At 42.1% G+C, this 19,395-nt stretch overlaps 1 protein-coding gene across 10 annotated transcripts in view; it reads left to right on the plus strand.

Annotated features, from left to right (window-relative positions):
* Window positions 1–19,395, plus strand: part of inpp4b (inositol polyphosphate-4-phosphatase type II B) — a 269,882-nt gene that overhangs the window by 216,091 nt on the left and 34,396 nt on the right. For all 10 annotated transcript variants that reach the window (XM_069925291.1, XM_069925288.1, XM_069925292.1 and 7 more), the window contains one exon: window positions 4,582–4,694. In XM_069925291.1, the coding sequence (XP_069781392.1) occupies window positions 4,582–4,694 (113 nt within the window). The remainder of the gene's footprint in view (window positions 1–4,581; window positions 4,695–19,395) is intronic.

Genomic DNA, 19,395 nt, shown 5'->3' on the forward strand with positions numbered 1-19,395 from the left:
TTATAGGCCAGTAAGTTTGACATTGGTGGTCGGTAAACTAATGAAGAGTATTTTTAGAGATAATATGTATAAGTATCTAGAGAGGCAGGGACTGATCAGGGACACCCAACGTGGGTTTGTGCGGGGAAGGTCATGTTTGACAAATCTCATTGAATTTTTTAAGGAGGTGACTAGGAAGATTGATGAGAGTAGAGCAGTAGATGTAGTCTATATGGATTTCAGTAAGGCCTTCGATAAGGTTCCACATGGAAGATAGGTAAGGAAGGTTCAGGCACTAGATATTAATGTTGAGATAGTCAAATGGGTTCAACGGTGGCTAGAAGGTAGGTGCCAGAGAGTCATGGTGGATAACTGTCTGTCAGGATGGAAGCCGGTGATGAGTGGTGTACCTCAGGGATCAGTGTTGGGTCCCTAGTTGTTTGTCATTTACGTTAATGATTTGCATATTTGAGTAGTAAATTAGATTAGTAAATATGTGGATGATACAAAAATAGGGGGAGTTGTAGCTAGTGAAGATGGTTTTCAGAGACTGCAGAAGGATTTGAACTGCTTAGAAGAGTGGGCTGAAAGGTGGCAGATGGAGTTTAAGTGTGAAGTGCTTCATTTTGGGAAGAATAATCAAAACAGGACATTGCAGTAAAGGGGAGGGCATTGAGGAATGCGGAGGAACAGAGAGATCTTGCAATAATGGTTCATCATGAGTGGAATCTCGTGAGGATAGAGTGGTAAAGAAGAAGGCTTTTGGTATGTTAGCCTTTATAAATCAAAGCATAGAATATAGGAGTTGGGAAGTGATGTTGAGACTATTCAAGATGCTGGTGAGGCCAAATTTGGAATACTGTGTGCAGTTCTGGTCCCCAAATTATAGGAACAATATTAATATGGTAGAGAGGATACAGAGAAGATTTACTAAAATGTTGCCTGGATTGCAGTATCTAGAATACAAAGAAATATTGATTAGACTGGGTCTTTATTCATTGGAGCATAAAAGGTTGAGGGGGGATTTGATAGAGGTATTTAAAATTATGAGGGAATAGAGAGACTAGATGTGAATGTGCTCTTCCCCTTGAGGTTAGGTGAGATTGGAATGAGGGGTCATGAGTTAAGGGTTAGGGGGCAAAATTTTAGAAGGAACATGAGAGGGAGCTTCTTCACTCAGAGAGAAGTGGCTGAGTGGAATGACCTTCCAGAAGAGGTGGTTGCACAAAGGTGAATTTTGTCATTTAAGAAAAAGTTGGATGTGAGGGGATTAGAGGTTTATGGGCAGGGTGCAGGTAAATGGGACTAGAGGAGATCACTTTAATCGCTACAGTCTAGAGGGGCTGAGATAGCCTGTTTTTGTACTGTAATTGTTATAAGAGTATATGGTTATAACTAATATCGTGTTTTACCAGAGGGACAAGCACATGATTTCATGGTAACATTCATTTTCAAGACACCAACATCTGCTAGGATGTCCATATCATCCAGGCCAAGACAGGTACCAAATGAGCACCACCTAATCTCCTATCTTATCTCTTCATTCTGGCCCCCAAAACACTGACAACAACAAAAATTGCTGCAGCCAGGTAACCAACAGTGATGTTCCTCAGGAATTCAGAAAAAAAAATCTTATCTGACAGTATTTCAAAGGCAAAAAAAAACCTCAGAGTGTCCCTGCTGAAGTTCTGAAACTTGATGGAGAGAAACTTTAGACACACATTCAAAGCCTCAGTTCTGACATCAGGGACAAGGAACAGTGGGGATGCAGTACAATGATCATCTTCAAGAAAGGAGATAGATCTGACTTTGGTAAGCACAGAGGAGCCTCTCTCCTATCTGCTACAGAGAAAATGATTACAAGGATCTTCCTCAACTGTTTTCCCTGTGCCAAACCTATTGCACAATGGATTCTGTCCATCTGGAATCATAATGAACAGGATCATTACTATACAACCCCCAAGAAAATCCCAGAGGCCAGCATCAACCACTGTACATGAACGTTTTTGAGCAAACAAAGGTATTTGATTCCATTATTTGAGGTTAACTGTGAAGGTTTATTCTCAAGCTCTGCTATCACCAGAAATGTGTTTCCTTCTTACAAGCCATATTTTTACCAAGGGTTCACTGCAATTAATGCAATCTCTGTTCAAACTAACATCAAATTAGGCTCTGTCATTGCTTTAACTTTTATCAAGCATCCTTGCTGAGATGTTCCAAGAAATGTTCTGCTCAAAGAGAGATAATCTACAGAATAAATGGGAAACTGTTCCACTTTAAAATTAAATGCAGGTTGGACCTCTCTAATCCAGCACTTTGTGGTCCAGCATTTCCCTTGGTCTGGCACATTTTGAATCTGCCACCATTAGTTTGTGGATCTGCCACCATGGCGGCGCTGTTAGTAGTGCTAATGCGCCAAAATCTGTTTACACTGTAGCCAAGTGTTTTGGTGATACAGTCCTGTTAATTCCTCATATTCAGCTGTATTTTAGCCCTCAGGATGTCATCCAAGAGACCAACAGTTGAAGAAGATGGTGCTAGTGCTAATAAGCATTCCCTTAGGGGTCAGTTTCTGTTTTCCGGCATTTTTTGTGGTCCAGCATTTGCCAGGTCCCAACATCGCCAGATTAAAGAGGTACAACCTGTATTCCCAGTCCTGAAAACTGAGATGTATTATCTAAATATGCTTGCACATGAGTGTGTTAGGAGGTTGAGGTCAAAGCCACCATCAATCGTCTTGATCACTAAAGATGATTAGAAAATGAGACTTACACCAAACATAGCAAAATGAAGATCTTGTACCAACCTGTCCTCACTGTAACGAGATCCTACCACTTCTCAATGAGGATGGACATTAATGATGAAATTCACCATCACCATCAGTACAGCTCTAGGTCATTTGGGAAAAGAATGCTTGAAGGTCAATACCTTTCACACAACACAAAGCTTATGGTCTTCTGGGCATGATTGATTCCTGTCCTCAAAAGCACTGTGAAGTTGCCACAAATTTCTCTTCGTTCAAAATCTCCTCATGTACTGGCAGAATATACAATCCAATATCAGCATTCTTTCCCAGAGGCAACATTCTCAGCATCAGAGGTTTCCTTACACTCAGCACTGCTTTAATGGGCAGATTCTGTCATTGATACAACTCCAGTTGCCCAAAACAGACATGCTTTCAAAGCTCTACCCAGCTGTCTCAAAGCAAGAAATACCATTTAGATACCATTATTCCATAGCTGCCAAAACCCACCTGGTTTTCTACTTTTCTGTTCTTTCTTTCAGTGGAAAATCACATTGTTGTGCATGATCCATTAAATTTAGTACACTCGTAAACCATCTATATCCTTTAGCAGATTCTTTATAATTTGTTCTCACATTTATCTTCGTATCATCCACAAATGAGTGTTCTTCTTTATGTATGGACAAACCAGGTGAGATGGAGATCAAAATAACACATTAAATATGTAAGTAATCAGAGAAATATTAAAGAGTAATTATAACACTGATGTTTTTACATTTTTCTTTGGCTTGGCTTTGCGGACGAAGATTTATGGAGGGGTAATGTCCACGTCAGCTGCAGGTTCGTTTGTGGCTGACAAGTCCGATGCGGGACAGGCAGACACGGTTGCAGCGGTTGCAAGGGAAAATTGGTTGGTTGGGGTTGGGTGTTGGGTTTTTCCTCCTTTGTCTTTTGTCAGTGAGGTGGTTCTGCAGTCTTCTTCAAAGGAGGTTGCTGCCCGCCGAACTGTGAGGCGCCAAGATGCACGGTTTGAGGCAATATCAGCCCACTGGCGGTGGTCAATGTGGCAGGCACCAAGAGATTTCTTTAGGCAGTCCTTGTACCTGTTCTTTGGTGCATCTCTGTCTCAGTGGCCAGTGGAGAGCTCGCCACATAACACGATCTTGGGAAGGCGATGGTCCTCCATTCTGGAGACGTGACCTACCCAACGCAGTTGGATCTTCAGCAGCGTGGTTTCGATGCTGTCGGCCTCTGCCATCTCGAGTACTTCGATGTTGGTGATGAAGTCACTCCAATGAATGTTGAGGATGGAGCGGAGACAACGCTGGTGGAAGCGTTCTAGGAGCTGTAGTTGATGCCGGTAGAGGACCCACGATTCGGAGCCGAACAGGAGTGTGGGTACGACAACGGCTCTGTGTACGCTAATCTTTGTGAGGTTTTTCAGTTGGTTGTTTTTCCAGACTCTTTTGTGTAGTCTTCCAAAGGCGCTATTTGCCTTGGCGAGTCTGTTGTCTATCTCGTTCTTGATCCTTGCATTCAATGAAATGGTGCAGCCGAGATAGGTAAACTGGTTGACCGTTTTGAGTTTTGTGTGCCCGATGGAGATGTGAGGGGCTGGTAGTCATGGTGGGGAGCTGGCTGATGGAGGACTTCAATTTTCTTCAGGCTGACTTCCAGGCCAAACATTTTGGCAATTTCCACAAAACAGGACGTCAAGCGCTGAAGAGCTGGCTCTGAATGGGCAACTAAAGCGGCATCGTCTGCAAAGAATAGTTCATGGACAAGTTGCTCTTGTGTCTTGTTTAATAAAATGCCAACCACTATGGTTATTTAATCATTTGAAATGTTTTATTTTACAGGTCTGCCTCAATTTCAAACCCAAATTGATCTAAAGCAACTATTCCAAAGCCTTAGTGAAAACATCCAAGCTAGGAAGAGGAAAAATGTGGAAATCTTAAAACTTGCTGCATCAGTAAGTTCTATTGTTCACTCACATAGAGCAAAAATACTCCTTATGTCAGGAAACTCCATTTATTTCTATGATGCCATTCACTTCTTTTGGAAATTCTAAGGGGTTTTCCAGCCAATGTATACTTATGAAGTGTGGTCATTATACGCATGTAGAAATGTGATAATCAAATGTTCACGAAATGTCCTGCAAAGCAAAAAATTGATACATGTAATTCCCCCAATATTCATCTTTTTAGTGGGAAATAATTTCTGGCAAGGACATACCAAACTGGAAATTCTCCTTCTCTTCCTGTTGTCCTTGTCATCTTTCATATTAACTTGGAAGTACAGACAGGACATTAATTTAACACCTCAGCTGAAAGACATGATGTTTAAGGGTGCACTAGTGGTGTGTCAACCATAGCCAACATTGGATCAGATTCCAAATATTAAAAAATCATTCAAATTACATAATATTTCCATTCCAATCATAGAACGACCAGGATTCTGCACTGCTCAAGCCTTACTTTTATAGAACATTCAGACAGATATGATCAAGGTTGTCTTGATTTCTAGAATGCTTCATATGTGAGTTGTTCCAAAGCTGCCCTGTGCTTCACTAAACTCTTTGGCCATTACTCCTGAACTCAAATCCATTTGTAACAAAGATGTCTTACAGCAATTTTATTAGCCCATGGTTAGCATACACTTGGAGGTTTATGTACAGTTTTGGTATTTGCTTGCCAAGTAGGAACGTAGCAAAGTTCCTAGGCTGGTCCAGGGGTGGTGATTTTGCTTTGAAAGATTGCATAAACTAGGTCTGTGTTCTCTCCGGTTTATAAGAATGAAAGGAAATTTATTTGAAATTTGCTAATTTGTTACAGGGCTTGACATACTGAGTATATTTCTCTGGCTGAAACTAGAGGTCACAGACCCTTGATAATGGATAGGTTCATATGGATTATGAAGGAGAAAATCCTTCACTCAGTTGATGACAAATATTTGGAATTTTCTCTCTTAGAGGACTGCACAGAATTGTTTATTGAGTTCATTGAAAACAGAGACAGATAGATGGAAATGCACAGGAGACTCCAGTTACTAGGATTTGAAGCTAAACACAATGTACTGGAAAAATTCAATGGGGTCAAGCAGGGTTGGGGGAGGGGGGAGGAGAATGAATTTTCACTGTTTCAATCCAAAATTGTCTTTTGAGTCTCAATAAAGGGATTTGGCTTGAAACATCAACTATTTTATTTCTCCCACTGATGCTGCTTGACCTGCCGAGTTCCTCCAGCAGATTGTGTGAGATAAATAGATTTGTTTAAGAAAGTAGAAAAGTGTGGAAGTAGTGCAAGAAAGTGTGGTGAGCTAGATGTGGTCATGATCACTAGCAGAGCAGGCTTGATGGTTGTACCACAAGGACTACTCCTGCTCCTATCTTTCCGAAGTCTTGAAAATCCTTGAGCCACTTGTACATTTGTCTATAAACACACTTTCCATAAAACTAGTGTGACTCTTTTCAATGCTCCAGGATGCATCCTGGAGCAATGAAAGCAGTAAATTATAAATCAATAGGAAACATAGCAATAACAGATTAAAAAGATAAGACAAACCTTTGAGATAATTTGTACAGCAAAGCCTGGAGCAATATACCTAAAGCTGGAATGTTTATTCCTGTCACAGTTTCCAGTTGAACCACATCTAGGTTTAGTGGTACAAATTATCTCATAATATTTTGTCTTATTACTCGTTTTTGTTTCCATTTGATTGATGGGATATTGTTTTCATCGCTGCTTAAAAATTACTTTTGAGCTGTCAGTCATATTTCTGATTCAGTTTCTCTCCCTTAATGCACTTCTCTTCACACATCTAATATTTGATTGCTACTTCTAAAAATAAATCACAATTCTGTTTTCTTTTAGGTTGAATCAGTCATTTTCCATACATATCTCTTATGTGCTTAGTCCTTATAAAATTAGCAAGATTAATTTTACACCTGATTACCTGCTTCTGGCATAAAGACCATTTATTTGGTAAACTCCCTTTTTAGTATTTTCAGGAAAATACATTGTCCTGCCCCAGGCATTGACTTTCTTTTTGATCTTCAAGTGTAATTTTTAAACTCCTGTGTGGCCTTCAACAATAGCCTTTATGGTAATATTCGTACCTTTTCTGAAATGGAAGCTCTACTAGACCTCAGAGGAGATATGAAATATAATGCCTGCACAATGCACACTGTACCCAAACTTCCAATATGGGCAGTATTAGCTTATACAGCAGATGGATTGAACATCGGTGATGATTACATCCATCAGAAAATCCACCCTACAGTTTATTATTTTTCATTGATTTGCATTCAATGTCCATATTGGTCCAACTGAAATAATCACATATGGAAGTCACTAATAATTGAGCATCTTAAATCAATAAAACACAATGGCCTGCATTTTTTTGAGAATTTCCCATCATTGCACCAATGTCGTGAAGTATAGAACATGGAAGGACTAATGTTTTGGAGGCCCAGATCTGGACACCTCTTGGAGTCAAGTGCAAACTACCTGCTGTTCCCCAAGTGGTGGTAGAGAATCTCTCCATTGAACCTGTGTTGGGTGAGTTCTGCTACAGGAACAATGACTCCATAAATTTTCATGTAGAAGATCACAGGCCTAGTTTACACAATCTCTCAAAGCAAAATCACCACCCCTGGAGAATTACTAGCTAGGTAATTGTTGTGTTCAAGAATAGGTTCAATGGGTTCAAATAGATTCAAGGCTGGACATGTTTTATCATCAAACAGTGATCTTTATTTTCGCACAGTGGAATTCACAAAAAAGCACACACTCACACAGACCAACCCGGATGGAATAATGCACAAATAACTACACATCGGGTACAAGTAAATCGCTGCTAAATGTTCTAAACTCCTGATTGGTAATGTAAGAGTTAAACACACAATGCCCATCCTTTTTTTTCTTTCTTTTTAAAAGGAACACCCACCCCCAGGCAAAACACACCAATGAATGGTGTTAATTGCAAATAACAAGCATGTCAAATGAACCTGGTGCTCTTCAATGCCTTCCTGTGGCCAGCAGCCTGGACTTCAGTGCTAGTCTCGAGGCAGCAGCAAACAAAAAAGGGCAGAGACAGCACGTGATCGGCTTTTTCAATCCAAGACCCATCCAATCATGTATCAGCCTCACCTATGGGCAAATCTAACTCTTCACTGGCAGTGAGGTGACAGCCTAAGATGTCACATGACTCTCTGAAATCCACATTCCAGATTCCAGACACAGAGGTCACATTATCCTCACAATCCACACTCCCACCAGGTTCTAGATGGAGAGACCGCATGACCCTCCACAATTCATCCTACATTCCACCCCTTGGAAGTCACCACACCACGCCAATCCATTTACAGCCTTGTACCCTGTGGTCAAATCTACATTACACACAGCCTATACCAACTGATGGCCTGCCAACCACAGGTCCAACAGCTTCCCCATGGGAGATGTGTCCAAGTGACTGGACCCTGGCTTGTTTAATTTGTTTACTGGCTCTTAATGTGTAGCGAGTGAGTGGTATTCCCCTACTCACCTGGAGTGCAAGTGCCCTGCTTCTTATCAACAGCAGGGTCCAAGGCCACCCTGACTCTTCCTTATTCCGAAGTGCTGCAGCCACCTCATTGGCCAGCATCTCTGCCAAAGTGGTCATTTTTCCCTGTGCTCCTTCAGATTTAAAAGGCATATGGTGCCACACAACCCAGATAGCAGCTGCTGTACCCTCCCATGGGTAACTAGGGTCACCTGACAGCCACACATCCAGGACATACCATTTAGCCCCCAGGGAGCACCCACCTTTGCTGGGGTGTGAGCTGTGGACCCTCTCGTACCTTCCCCAGGATCATCCAATATCATCTCTGTGCCTGCAAGCCTAAAGTTCCCGGCCGGAAATGCTGTGCACGGCACTGCACTCCACGAGATCTGGGCATCCTGGATCATGCAGCTGAAGGGCTTCTTCAGAACGGTTCATGCACTTGAAAGAGATATTTGGATAGCCTTTTGCATTTCATTCACCAGGTTCTGACTCGTCATTTGTCTTTTTCTCTGAAATTATTAACAACTGTATTGAGGAAGCATTTAAGCAACTTACACATATGTGCTAGAATAAGTTTGATAGTGGAAATCCTCACAGTTTACTGACTGGAATGAAACATGACTTAACTAGTAGATCTGCTTCACAGTTACTGTGGCTTGATGGGTCAAAGTGCTCTATGCCCTTGCCTCCATCAATCTGAGTGTAGATATCTTGTTGAACTAAGCGTGCAACCAGTGATGCACCATCAATAATCATAAAAGATTGAAGTTGTGAAACTGATAGGCTTTTATTAACTATAGACTGGAACAGCCATTGATCAAGGCAGAGTGGAATGGGAAGCATGTAAAGGGCTATGGATAGGATCAAGTCTCAGGAGGGGTGTCCAGCTGGCAGCAGCCAATCATAGCATAACACTAGTTTACCACATCCACCCCTTCTTTTTAAGAAGAGTCCTGTGGGGTGAGAAAAAAAATATGAAACCATTATACATTTTACAAATTAAGTCTGTCGGGGGGTGGGGTCCTCCTTTGCCACAGTGAATGGCATGGTAATGGTTGGGGAGCTGCCATAGCGTCATGAGCAGCTTGTGGGGTTGGCCTGTCATTGTCAGTTACAGATCGTGGCGGGGGGGGGGGGGGGGGGGGGGCGGGAAACAGGTGATAAAGGAGTGTGGTGCTGGTGCATCATGGGTGACAACAGTGGCCAGGGGTGGAGAGTGGTCAGCTGCAGGCTCAGGGACCCGTAAGGAGGCAGTGGGGGGGGGGTGTGTCTTGGTGGTCAGTGGTGGTCGGGGAAGCCTCCGATGGTGCCAGGTCCTGGATCAAGATCGTGTCCTCAAGCCCATCAGGGAAGACAATGTAAGAATTCTGGGAGTTAGCGCAGAGGAGGCGGACCCACTTGACCAGTGGATCAATCTTAGATTGCCTGATGTGCTTCTGAAGCAGGACCAGTCCAGGAGAGATGAGCCAGGCGGACAGTGTAGTCCCTGACGCAGACTTCCTAGGGAAAGCAATCATTTGTTCATGAGGTGTATTGTTGGTGGCCATACATAAAAGTGACCATACAGAGTGGAGTGCTTCTGGGAGGACTTATGCCATTGGAAGATGACCTCAGTGCCAGGAGGATAGTTTTCCAGACCATGGCATTTGCACTTTTCACTTGCCCGTTTCCCCTAGGGTTGAAGCTGGTGGTCCTGGTCATGAAAATTCCTCCGACCAGCAGATATCGCTGCAGCTCATCGCTCATGAATGAGGTCCTCCGGTTGCTGTGGATGAAGCAGGGGTACCCAAAGAGTGTGAAGATATTGCAGAGGGCCTTGATGACTGTAGCTGTGGTCATGTCCAGGCATGAGATGGTGAAAAGGAAATGGGAGTATTCTTTGATGATTGTAAGGAAGAGCGCATTCTGGTTGGAGGAGGGGAGGAGCCCCTTGACAATCAATGCTTAGGTGCTCGAATGGGCAGGTAGCTTTGATCAGGTGCGCCTTGTTCCGGTCGGTAGAATTGCAGTTTGCATTTGACATAGACCTGGCAGTTTTTATTCTTTGTCTGGACTTCCTCAATGGAGTATGTTAGGTTTTGAGCTTTAATAAAAATGGAAATACCTGGTCACTCTGGGTGACAGAGGTTATTATGGAGGATCTGCAGTCTGTCTATTTGGACACTGGCATGTCCCATGCAATAGATTGTCTGGGGGCTTGTTAAGTTTGCCAGGCTGCTAAAGGATGTCATTGTTGTAAGTGGACTGTTCAATTCTCCGTCTAAGGATCTTATTGTTCTGATTTTTACCCTCTGCTTATTACTAAACATGAATGTGACCAGTGGCTGATCCGTGAGGAGTGTGAATCATTTTCCGGAAAGGTGGTGCCTCCAATGTTGTTCTGCCTCTACAATGGCCTGGGCCTCCTTCTCGACAGAGGAGTTGCGGATTTCAGGGCCCTTGAAGGGACATGAGAAAAAGGCAACAGGTCTGCCAGCTTGGTTGAGTGTGGCAGCCAGGACAACGTCAGATGCTCTCAACTTGGAATGGTGTGGACTTGTCTATGGCCTGCATAGTTGCATTGGGGATGTCGTCTTTGATATGATCAAATGCAGCTTGAACCTCTGCTTGCAGGGGAAATGTGGTGGCTTTGACCAATGGGCAAATCTTGTCTGCATAGTTGGGGACCCATTGAGTGTAATATGAGAAGAACCTGTGGCATCTCTTCAGTGCTTTGAAAGTAAATGGGAGAGGTAGCTCCAGCAACGGACGCATGTGATCGGGAGCTTAGTGGTACTGGGGTGAGTAAAACTTTCTGTGCTCCCACTCTCAAGTAAACAGTTTGTAACGTCCACGCTTACCTGGATGACCTGGTGAGTTTGTGTGGTGCCTCTTGGTTCAGGGCGATGGAGGCCAGCATTGATCCCAAGATGGCTGCTATTCCCCCTAGTGTGTCATAGGCCTGAGAGATGTCATTTTCTGCATAGTCCAAGATAGCGGCCCCCATGACTCACACATGATGTGACTGGTTCATAAAGGAGATGGCACTGATCGTGCTGTCTGGAATGGTGACAATCTGCACGCAGCGCTGCTAGGTTTCGCAGATGGTTTGGACTGGCAAACTTTGGCATAATATCCATTTTTCCTGTACCTAGCGCATACCATCTCCTTGGCAGAGCAGCATTTCTTTGGGTAGTTACCCTGGCCATAGAAGTAGCAACTGGGGTGATCACCTGCAACAGCGGCTGAGATCAGGTCACTAGAGAAGTGGGACAGTTCACGGCCCACGATGATCCCCTGTCCAAAGATAGAGCTGCCCATGGTGATCAAGAGGCGACCAAGTAATCATCCAAGTTTTGGAGGGCTACCTCCAATGTCTCTGTCAGCTCAACCGTCCTCTGTAGATCAAATACCTTTTGTTCTGCGACTCTCTGTAGTGTAGTGTAATCATCAAGTATAGTCCAACAGATGAGAATTTATGTTCTAAAATAATCAGGATAAGTGGCAGCATCTAGTATAGCTCTTGCACATAATGTCAAGAAGCTTAACATCTAGCCTATGAACCCTGTGTCAGAGAAATACCTTCAGTGGTTCCACTTTGTTATAAGTGCAGGTTGCTGCTAGTCATGACACTATGCAGGAATCTAATCGAATGCAGGCATGGACCCAGTGTTTTCATGCAACTTAGGAAAAGTGGGAAAAAAAGCAGCTTGAAGAGTTGGGTGTGTATTGCATTCTTGAATCTATTTGTATTATCACTATGCTTTTGCCTTGCTTTTTGCAGTAGGTTTCAGGAAAACTATGGCTGTATGAACCAAAAAGACTAACAAGCTCTAATTAATGCAGACTTCCGTGGGTTGGAGCCAGATTGCTAATGCATTGCATTTCGTGTGTTGTTAAACCAATAGTCACACCCAACTTATCATGTCTCTACAAGTTAAAATTCCCTTGAAACCTCTCTCTGATTTTTTTTAATTTGCATCCTTGGCATAAAATTATAACTGCATTGATTTTTCCTGTCTATGGTCAAAATTGACCCACGCTCTCATCTCTTTAATAAATATAGTTCAATACTGATTGAGATAGCCAATTGTAGTATGTTTGTTTTATGTTTATTAAACCTTTTCTTCCCAGAATGAAAAGGTGTCTAGAATGCAATGTTTTCTCGTTTGAATCTAATGGACAATTTCAGATAATCAATACTTTTGCATTGCAATCTCGGGCTGCAATCTCCTCGTCTTTTCACACCTCTATACTATGCATTGAATGAACAGCCATTTTCATTTTCCATCAGTACACAATAAGGGCGGTGACCCCTTTGACCAGTTAGCTGGCTAGGAAGAAATGAAAAGGAAAAAAATATGAAGAAGAATGACTTTTGCCACAAGACTCCTTCTTCACGGTGATGTTAAGAGAGCAAGGAAAATAAAGCTTCTTTCACAAATGGACGTGGGCATTTCAAAGTTGTAAGAGCTTGAGCTGGCTCATGTTTTACCACTTGCAATGTTTATCCTTGAAAGTTCCCAATTAAATATTCGGTTCTTCCCACTGCAAAATATCAAAATGTTACCAAAACTCAGTGGGGAGGAATTGTTGACATTTTGGTGTAGACCCTGCATCAGGATCTGGCAAGATCTAGGGTCCAGCCAGGCAGTTCTGATGCAGTGTCTCAACCCAATTGGTCAACAATTTCTTCCTCCCTTAGATGCTGCTCAACAATCAGTCCCTCCAGCAGTTAATTTTTTGCTCCAGATTTCAGTATTGACAGTCTCTTGTGTCTTCTGGTTCTTCCCATTGATTGAAATGGTAGTTCACAAGCTCACATCTGCATCCCCTCCATTTGTTATACTTCAGCCCTTAGCCTACTTTCCTCTGGACAAAACAAGGATAACCTCTGGCATTCTACCCTCCAGCATCCATCACATTATCCTTCAGCACTTCAGCAACACCAGTGCAATCACTCTATCAACCATACCTTCCCCTCTCTTTTTGTGCAGGGATAAGTTTCTCTGAAAGTCACTCGTCCACTTTTCCCTTCCCACCCATCCTTCCACCACCTTAGACACTGACCACTGTAACTGCAGAAAATGTAAAATTTCTCCCTTTATCTCCTCTCTCACCTCCATCCAGAGTCATAAACAGACCTCCCAGGTGAGACAGAGCTTCACATAGATATTATCCAACCTGACCTACTGCATTCAGTATCTTGGTGGCCTCCTCTGCATTAGTGAGACCAAAATGCAGATTGGTGACTGCTCTGTTTGTGGGTCTAAACTTGATCTTACTAAACCATATCTACAGTGACATGTCTGTCCTTAGCCTCATCCACTGTTGGCGCAAGCCTCAGCGCAAATATGAGGAACAACATATCATATTCTGAATAAAACACCAAAGTCTACAGGTGCTGTGTTAGTAACTTACCAGGTCTCAAAACATCTATAGGAATGGCTCAGGCCCAAAACGTTGATAATATACTGTATCTTTACTTCCTGTGGATGCTGCAACGCCTGCTGAGTACCTCCAGCTTTTGTGTGTTTTAAACATTTCTCCTGGACAGCCTTCAACCTAACGGCATAAGCTTTGATCTCTAAATGTTAACCCATGCCCCCCTTATCTCATTCCTCTTTATACATTTCTTTACCGTACATATTTTTCTCTGTGACTTTTCTTTCACCACCCTTTTTCAATGGCTTTGCTCTCTATCTGTCTCTTTACCTTTCATACCTTCTGTGCTATGCTGGGCCACACCCCCAGCTTCTTTCCCCCTTTATATAAATTCACTTCTTTTACATGAGACTTGATTCACACCTGAAACATTGAGTGACCATTTCTACTCATGGGCGCAGCAATTCTTTGTTTTCACAAATGTTATTCTACTTAAAGGGTCAGTTCTGTTCAAATTTTTAACATATGCCAAAGTTAATGTTCTTTCTTTTGTGTTCTGGAAGTATCATTTGTAAGTGTTTTAAACAGTTTTTAATCTTAATGCATGTTTAGGAAGTATTTAAGTGTAATGAATATTTGTGGTTTAAGATTGTGTTTAAAAGAAGATAAAGAAGAAGGGTTCAGATTTGTTGTCAACGGTCTCTCTTCTGGGGAAGGTATAAGCTGTACAAAAGGGACAAGTTGCACGAAAGCTGTTGGGGATCATTTAAACTAGTTAGGCAATCAGGTGGAAACTGGAATGTTAGGTCAGACAAAGGAGCATTTGGTGGAATGGTAGATGTTATGTGTAGTGAAATTGTGAAGAAGGACAGGCAGTGGAAGGAGCATAAATGCAGTCTGTTGGATGGGTTGAAATGTGTGTAATTCATTATGAGAAATATTAAGAATAAAGGAGTTGAACCAAGAACATAGATCGCCATTTCAGGGACTTGGCTAGTGCAAAGACAGGATTGGCTCTGGGGTTTAGATGTTTCAAAAGGGATAAGGGATAGTTTTATATAACCATATAACCATATACAGCACAGAACAGGCCAGTTTGGCCCTACTAGTCCATGCTGGAACAAATTCCCACCCTTCTTGTCCCACTGACCAGCACCTGGTCCATACCCCTCTAATTCTCTCCCCTCCATTTAATTATCTAGTCTTTCCTTAAATGTAAATAACATTCCTGCTTCAACTACCTCCGCCGGAAGCTTATTCCATATCCCAACTACCCTTTGCGTGAAGAAATTTCCCCTCATGTTCCCCTTATAATTTACCCCCTTCAATCTCAAACCATGGCCTCTGGTTTGAATATCCCCCACTCTTAATTGAAAAAGCCTATCCACGTTGACTCTCTCTGTCCCTTTTAAAATCTTGAACACCTCCATCAAATCCCCCCTCAATCTTCTACGCTCCAGAGAAAAAAGCCCCAGGCTGCTCAACCTTTCTCTGTAACTCAAACCCTGACATCCTGTCAACATTCTCGTGAACCTTCTCTGCACTCTCTCTGTTTTGTTTATATCCTTCCTATAATTTGGTGACCAAAACTGCACACAGTATTCCAAATCTGGCCTCATTAATGCTTTGTACAATTTCATCATAACATCCCAACTCTTGAATTCAATACTCCGATTTATGAAGGCCAACATTCCAAATGCCTTCTTCACCACTCTATCTACCTGAGTATCAACTTTGAGGGTACTATTTACCATACTCCTAAATCCCTTTGTTGCTCTGCACTCCTCAGTTGTCTACCATTCAATGTATATGTCATATTTAGATTTGGCTTTCCAAAATGCAACACTTCACACTTATCCGTATTAAATTCCATCAGCCATTTCTCAGCCCACTCCTCTAGCTTTCCTATATCTCTTTTTAAGCTACGGTAATCTTCCTCACTGCCCACAATACCACCAATTTTTGTATCACCTGCAAACTTACTTATCCAATTCACCACCCTTTCTTCCAGATCGTTAATATATATAACAAACAATAGTGGACCCAGGACCGATCCCTGAGGAACTCCACTAGTCACCGGCCTCTAATTTGACAAACAATTTTCTACCACTACTCTCTGATACCTCCCATCCAACCATTGCTGAATCCATTTCACTACCTCCTTATTTATACCTAATGCCTCCACCTTTTTTCCTAACCTTCTGTGGTGAACTTTGTCAAAAGCTTTACTAAAGTCTAAATAGACAACATCCACTGCCTTCCCTTCATCAATCTTTTTTGTAACCCCCTCGAAAAACTCTATAAGGTTTGTTAAGCATGATCTACCCCTGACAAAACCATGCTGACTACTACCTATCAATCCCTGTTCTTCTAAATATTTGTAAATGCCATCCCTCAGAACACTTTCCATCAACTTACCCACCACAGACGTCAGACTCACAGGTCTATAATTTCCAGGCTTACATTTGGACCCTTTCTTAAACAATGGAACAACATGAGCCACCATCCAATCCTCTGGCACAACCCCCGTGACCAGTGACATCCTAACTATCTCTGTTAATGGTCCCACTATCTGTACACTAGTCTCCGAGTGTCCTTGGGAATACTTACAACTGCAAAAAAGGAACACGTTGTGGAGGGATTGTCTACTCAGTCAGTGTGGATGAAGTCAGAAATGGAAATTACAAATACTCTATTGGGAGTACTTTATAGGCCCCCAAATAGCCGCTGGGATACTGAAGAGCAGATAAGTAGCAGATTTTGGCAAAGTGCAAAAATAACAGAGTTGATGTTCTGGGGGACTGAACTTCACTAATATTGACTGGCTCCTTGTTTGTACAAAATATTCAGATGGGCAAAACCTGTCAGGTGTGTCCGAGAAGGATTTCTGACACAGTATATGCACAAGCCAACTCGAGGAAAGGCCATACTGGATCTCGTACTGGATAATGAAGTTAGGTGACAATTTGCTCAGTGGATGATAATTTTGTAGACAGTGGCTACAACTCCCTGACCTTTTGCAGAGCTATGGAAAAGAACAGGAGTAAACCAAATGGAAAAGTGTTTAATTGGAGAAGAGCTAAGAATGATGGTATTAGGCAAGAACTTTAAAGGGTAAATTGGAAACAGATGTTCTCAGGGAAAGGCACAGCAGAAATATGGAGGATATTTAGGGACTGCTTGCACATGGTTCTGGATAGTCTTCTCCTATGAAGATAAGAAAACATATTTGTGAAGAGAGATGGGATAGTTCATCAAGAGGCAGAATGAAACATATGCAAAGTCTGGGAATCAAAAGTCAGGAAGTGCTCATGAGAATTATATGCTGGCCAGGAAGAAACATAAGGAAAAACTTAGGAGAGCAACAAGTGGGCATGAGAAGGTCTTGAAAAGTAAGATTATGGAAACCCAATCACATTTTAATCATACCTGAAGAATAGAAGGATAATGAGAGTGAAGGTAGGACTGATTAGGGATAAAAGGAGAATGTGTGCCTGCATAGGGGTGGTAATAAATGAATACTTTGCTTCAGTGTTCAATGGGGAAAGGGACCTTGTTCAATGTGAGGTCAGTGCAGACAGGCTAATCTACTGGATCGTGTCAAAGTTAAGAAGAATTTATGGATGACTGGAGAATAGCAAATATAGTGCCTTTGTTTGAGAAAGATAGTAGGGAGAATCCTGGGAATGATAGATCAGTAAGTTGACCAAAGACAAGTTGACCAGTGATGAGTAAACTGTTTGAGATGATTCTTTGGGATAGGGTTTAAAATCATTTAGAGAAGCATAGTCTTCTTGGGGATAGTCAGCATGGCTTTGTGAAGGGCAGGTCATGCCTCATGAGACTAATTGTGTCTTTTCAAGGTGTGACAAAGGAAAATGATGAAGGTAAGGTGGTGGATATGGTATATCTGGATTTTACTAAGGTGTTTCGCAAGGTTCCCCAATGGTAGGCTTGTTCAGAAAGACATGAAGCATAGGATCCAAGGAACTTTGGCTGCTTGGATTCAGAATTGGCATGCAAGCAGAAGGCAGAGGCAGGGGATTTCTATGGCAAGCACTGAAATTGTGCCCCTGTCCAAACATCTGACAACCATCTTTTAGATAACTTTACCATAATATCAGTTCAAAAATACAAGTCAAGCTCGTTAAACTTTGAATTAATAAATTATGGAACTACATGAAAATTATAACTGCACCTTTCTTGCTTCCACTGATGCAAATTGGTCTATGATGTGATCAAAGCAAGTTTTTTCAATTTCTTTTCCTTCTACACTCAACAGACCAAGATCACAGAGTCTTCCATGACCCATAGAGGCTCTCAAATATGAAAGTGTTAGTTTTAACTTGCTGGCGATGGAAACTGCAAAGGTATTAGCTGAATAGCAATGTGAAGATTGGGGAAGACGCTCTCATATCCACACTGAACAATAAATTCGAAGCTCTTTGTGTCTTGATATTTTCATGTTGGCTCGCCTTGATAGAAACATTCTGCAATCCAAAATTTCTTCATATAGCAACTGCCCATCAACATCAGAGGTGTACAGTTCGTTCAAATTTTTGCACTTCTTCTTGAGGTCATTATTGTCAGCTCCATGGCACAGTCCCTCAACATCAAGAAGGAACCCAAATGTCGGTGTCATGCAAATGAACGAATCTTTCATCCCTTTCTCTGTGAAGACAGTCGAGTTTTCCCTTTGACTTTTTCCATTTCCTCCTTAACTGTTAATCCTGCATCTCTCGAGTTCACATTGGCCATTTGCTTCTTTTGTCTCTGACGTCTTTCAACTTCAATATTCCATTCTTGACAGAGACCGAGTCCTTCTTCAAGTGATTCACTGACCAACACTTTCTCTTTCATCATCAAAATTATCTCAGAGGGCTTTCAAATCCAGGGCTGCATCATGGAAGTTCATGCCAGGATCCTTCAGCCTTTTTTGAATATAGTAAATATGAATGAGTACTTTGTTCCAAAATCCTAGCAAAGTCAGAAAATTGTAACTCAACAGCTGCCTTGTGTCACTTCGTGTTTTACTGGTCTTGTTTTCATTGTCTACCATGTCCTGGAAAACTTGAAGTATCTCTTCAAGGTACTTGTTGACATGGAGAGCTTCTATGGTTCCAAAAACCCGTGACCATCATTATATCCTGCTTGGCTGAAATATACACCCATCAAGTTGTTACAGTTCACAAACACCGTCAGGTTGTTTTTCTCACTGATTCTTTGATGAACACCACTTCTGTGTCCAGCCATCAGAGCAGCGTTGACAGAGCACTGTGACTGACAATCTTGTAGCTCCATTTCATCCTTCTCTAACTGTTTCAAGATGTCTTCAACCAAGCTCTCAGCATCCTTCCGGCTAACCTGGAAAAACCCAAGGAAGGACTCTCTAACACAGATTGCTTTCCTCTCAAAAATCAACTTCCACATACTTCATTATTTCTGACATCTGATCAGGAACTGAGTTGAACATGAAGCCATAGTACTTGGTTTTACAAATGCTTCTCAGTAAACTCTGGCGAACAGTGGATGCCATCATATGGACGAATTTGTTCTGGGCACCCGGTGAAAGATAAGACGTAGATCCAGGATGATTTTCCACATGAGTGAGGTGTTCTTTTATGAAAGGATCAAAGATGGCCAGTAGTTTCACTAAGCCAAAGAAATTTCCCTCATTGGATTCATCGTCTAGCTGAAGTAACTCCCTGTGTCGTCACAAACCCAGGTTCCGAGTCACAAGGAATTTTATGCAGTGAAGGATTCTC

The sequence above is a fragment of the Narcine bancroftii genome, chromosome 3, assembly GCF_036971445.1.
Source record: "Narcine bancroftii isolate sNarBan1 chromosome 3, sNarBan1.hap1, whole genome shotgun sequence".
Lineage (NCBI taxonomy): Eukaryota > Metazoa > Chordata > Chondrichthyes > Torpediniformes > Narcinidae > Narcine > Narcine bancroftii.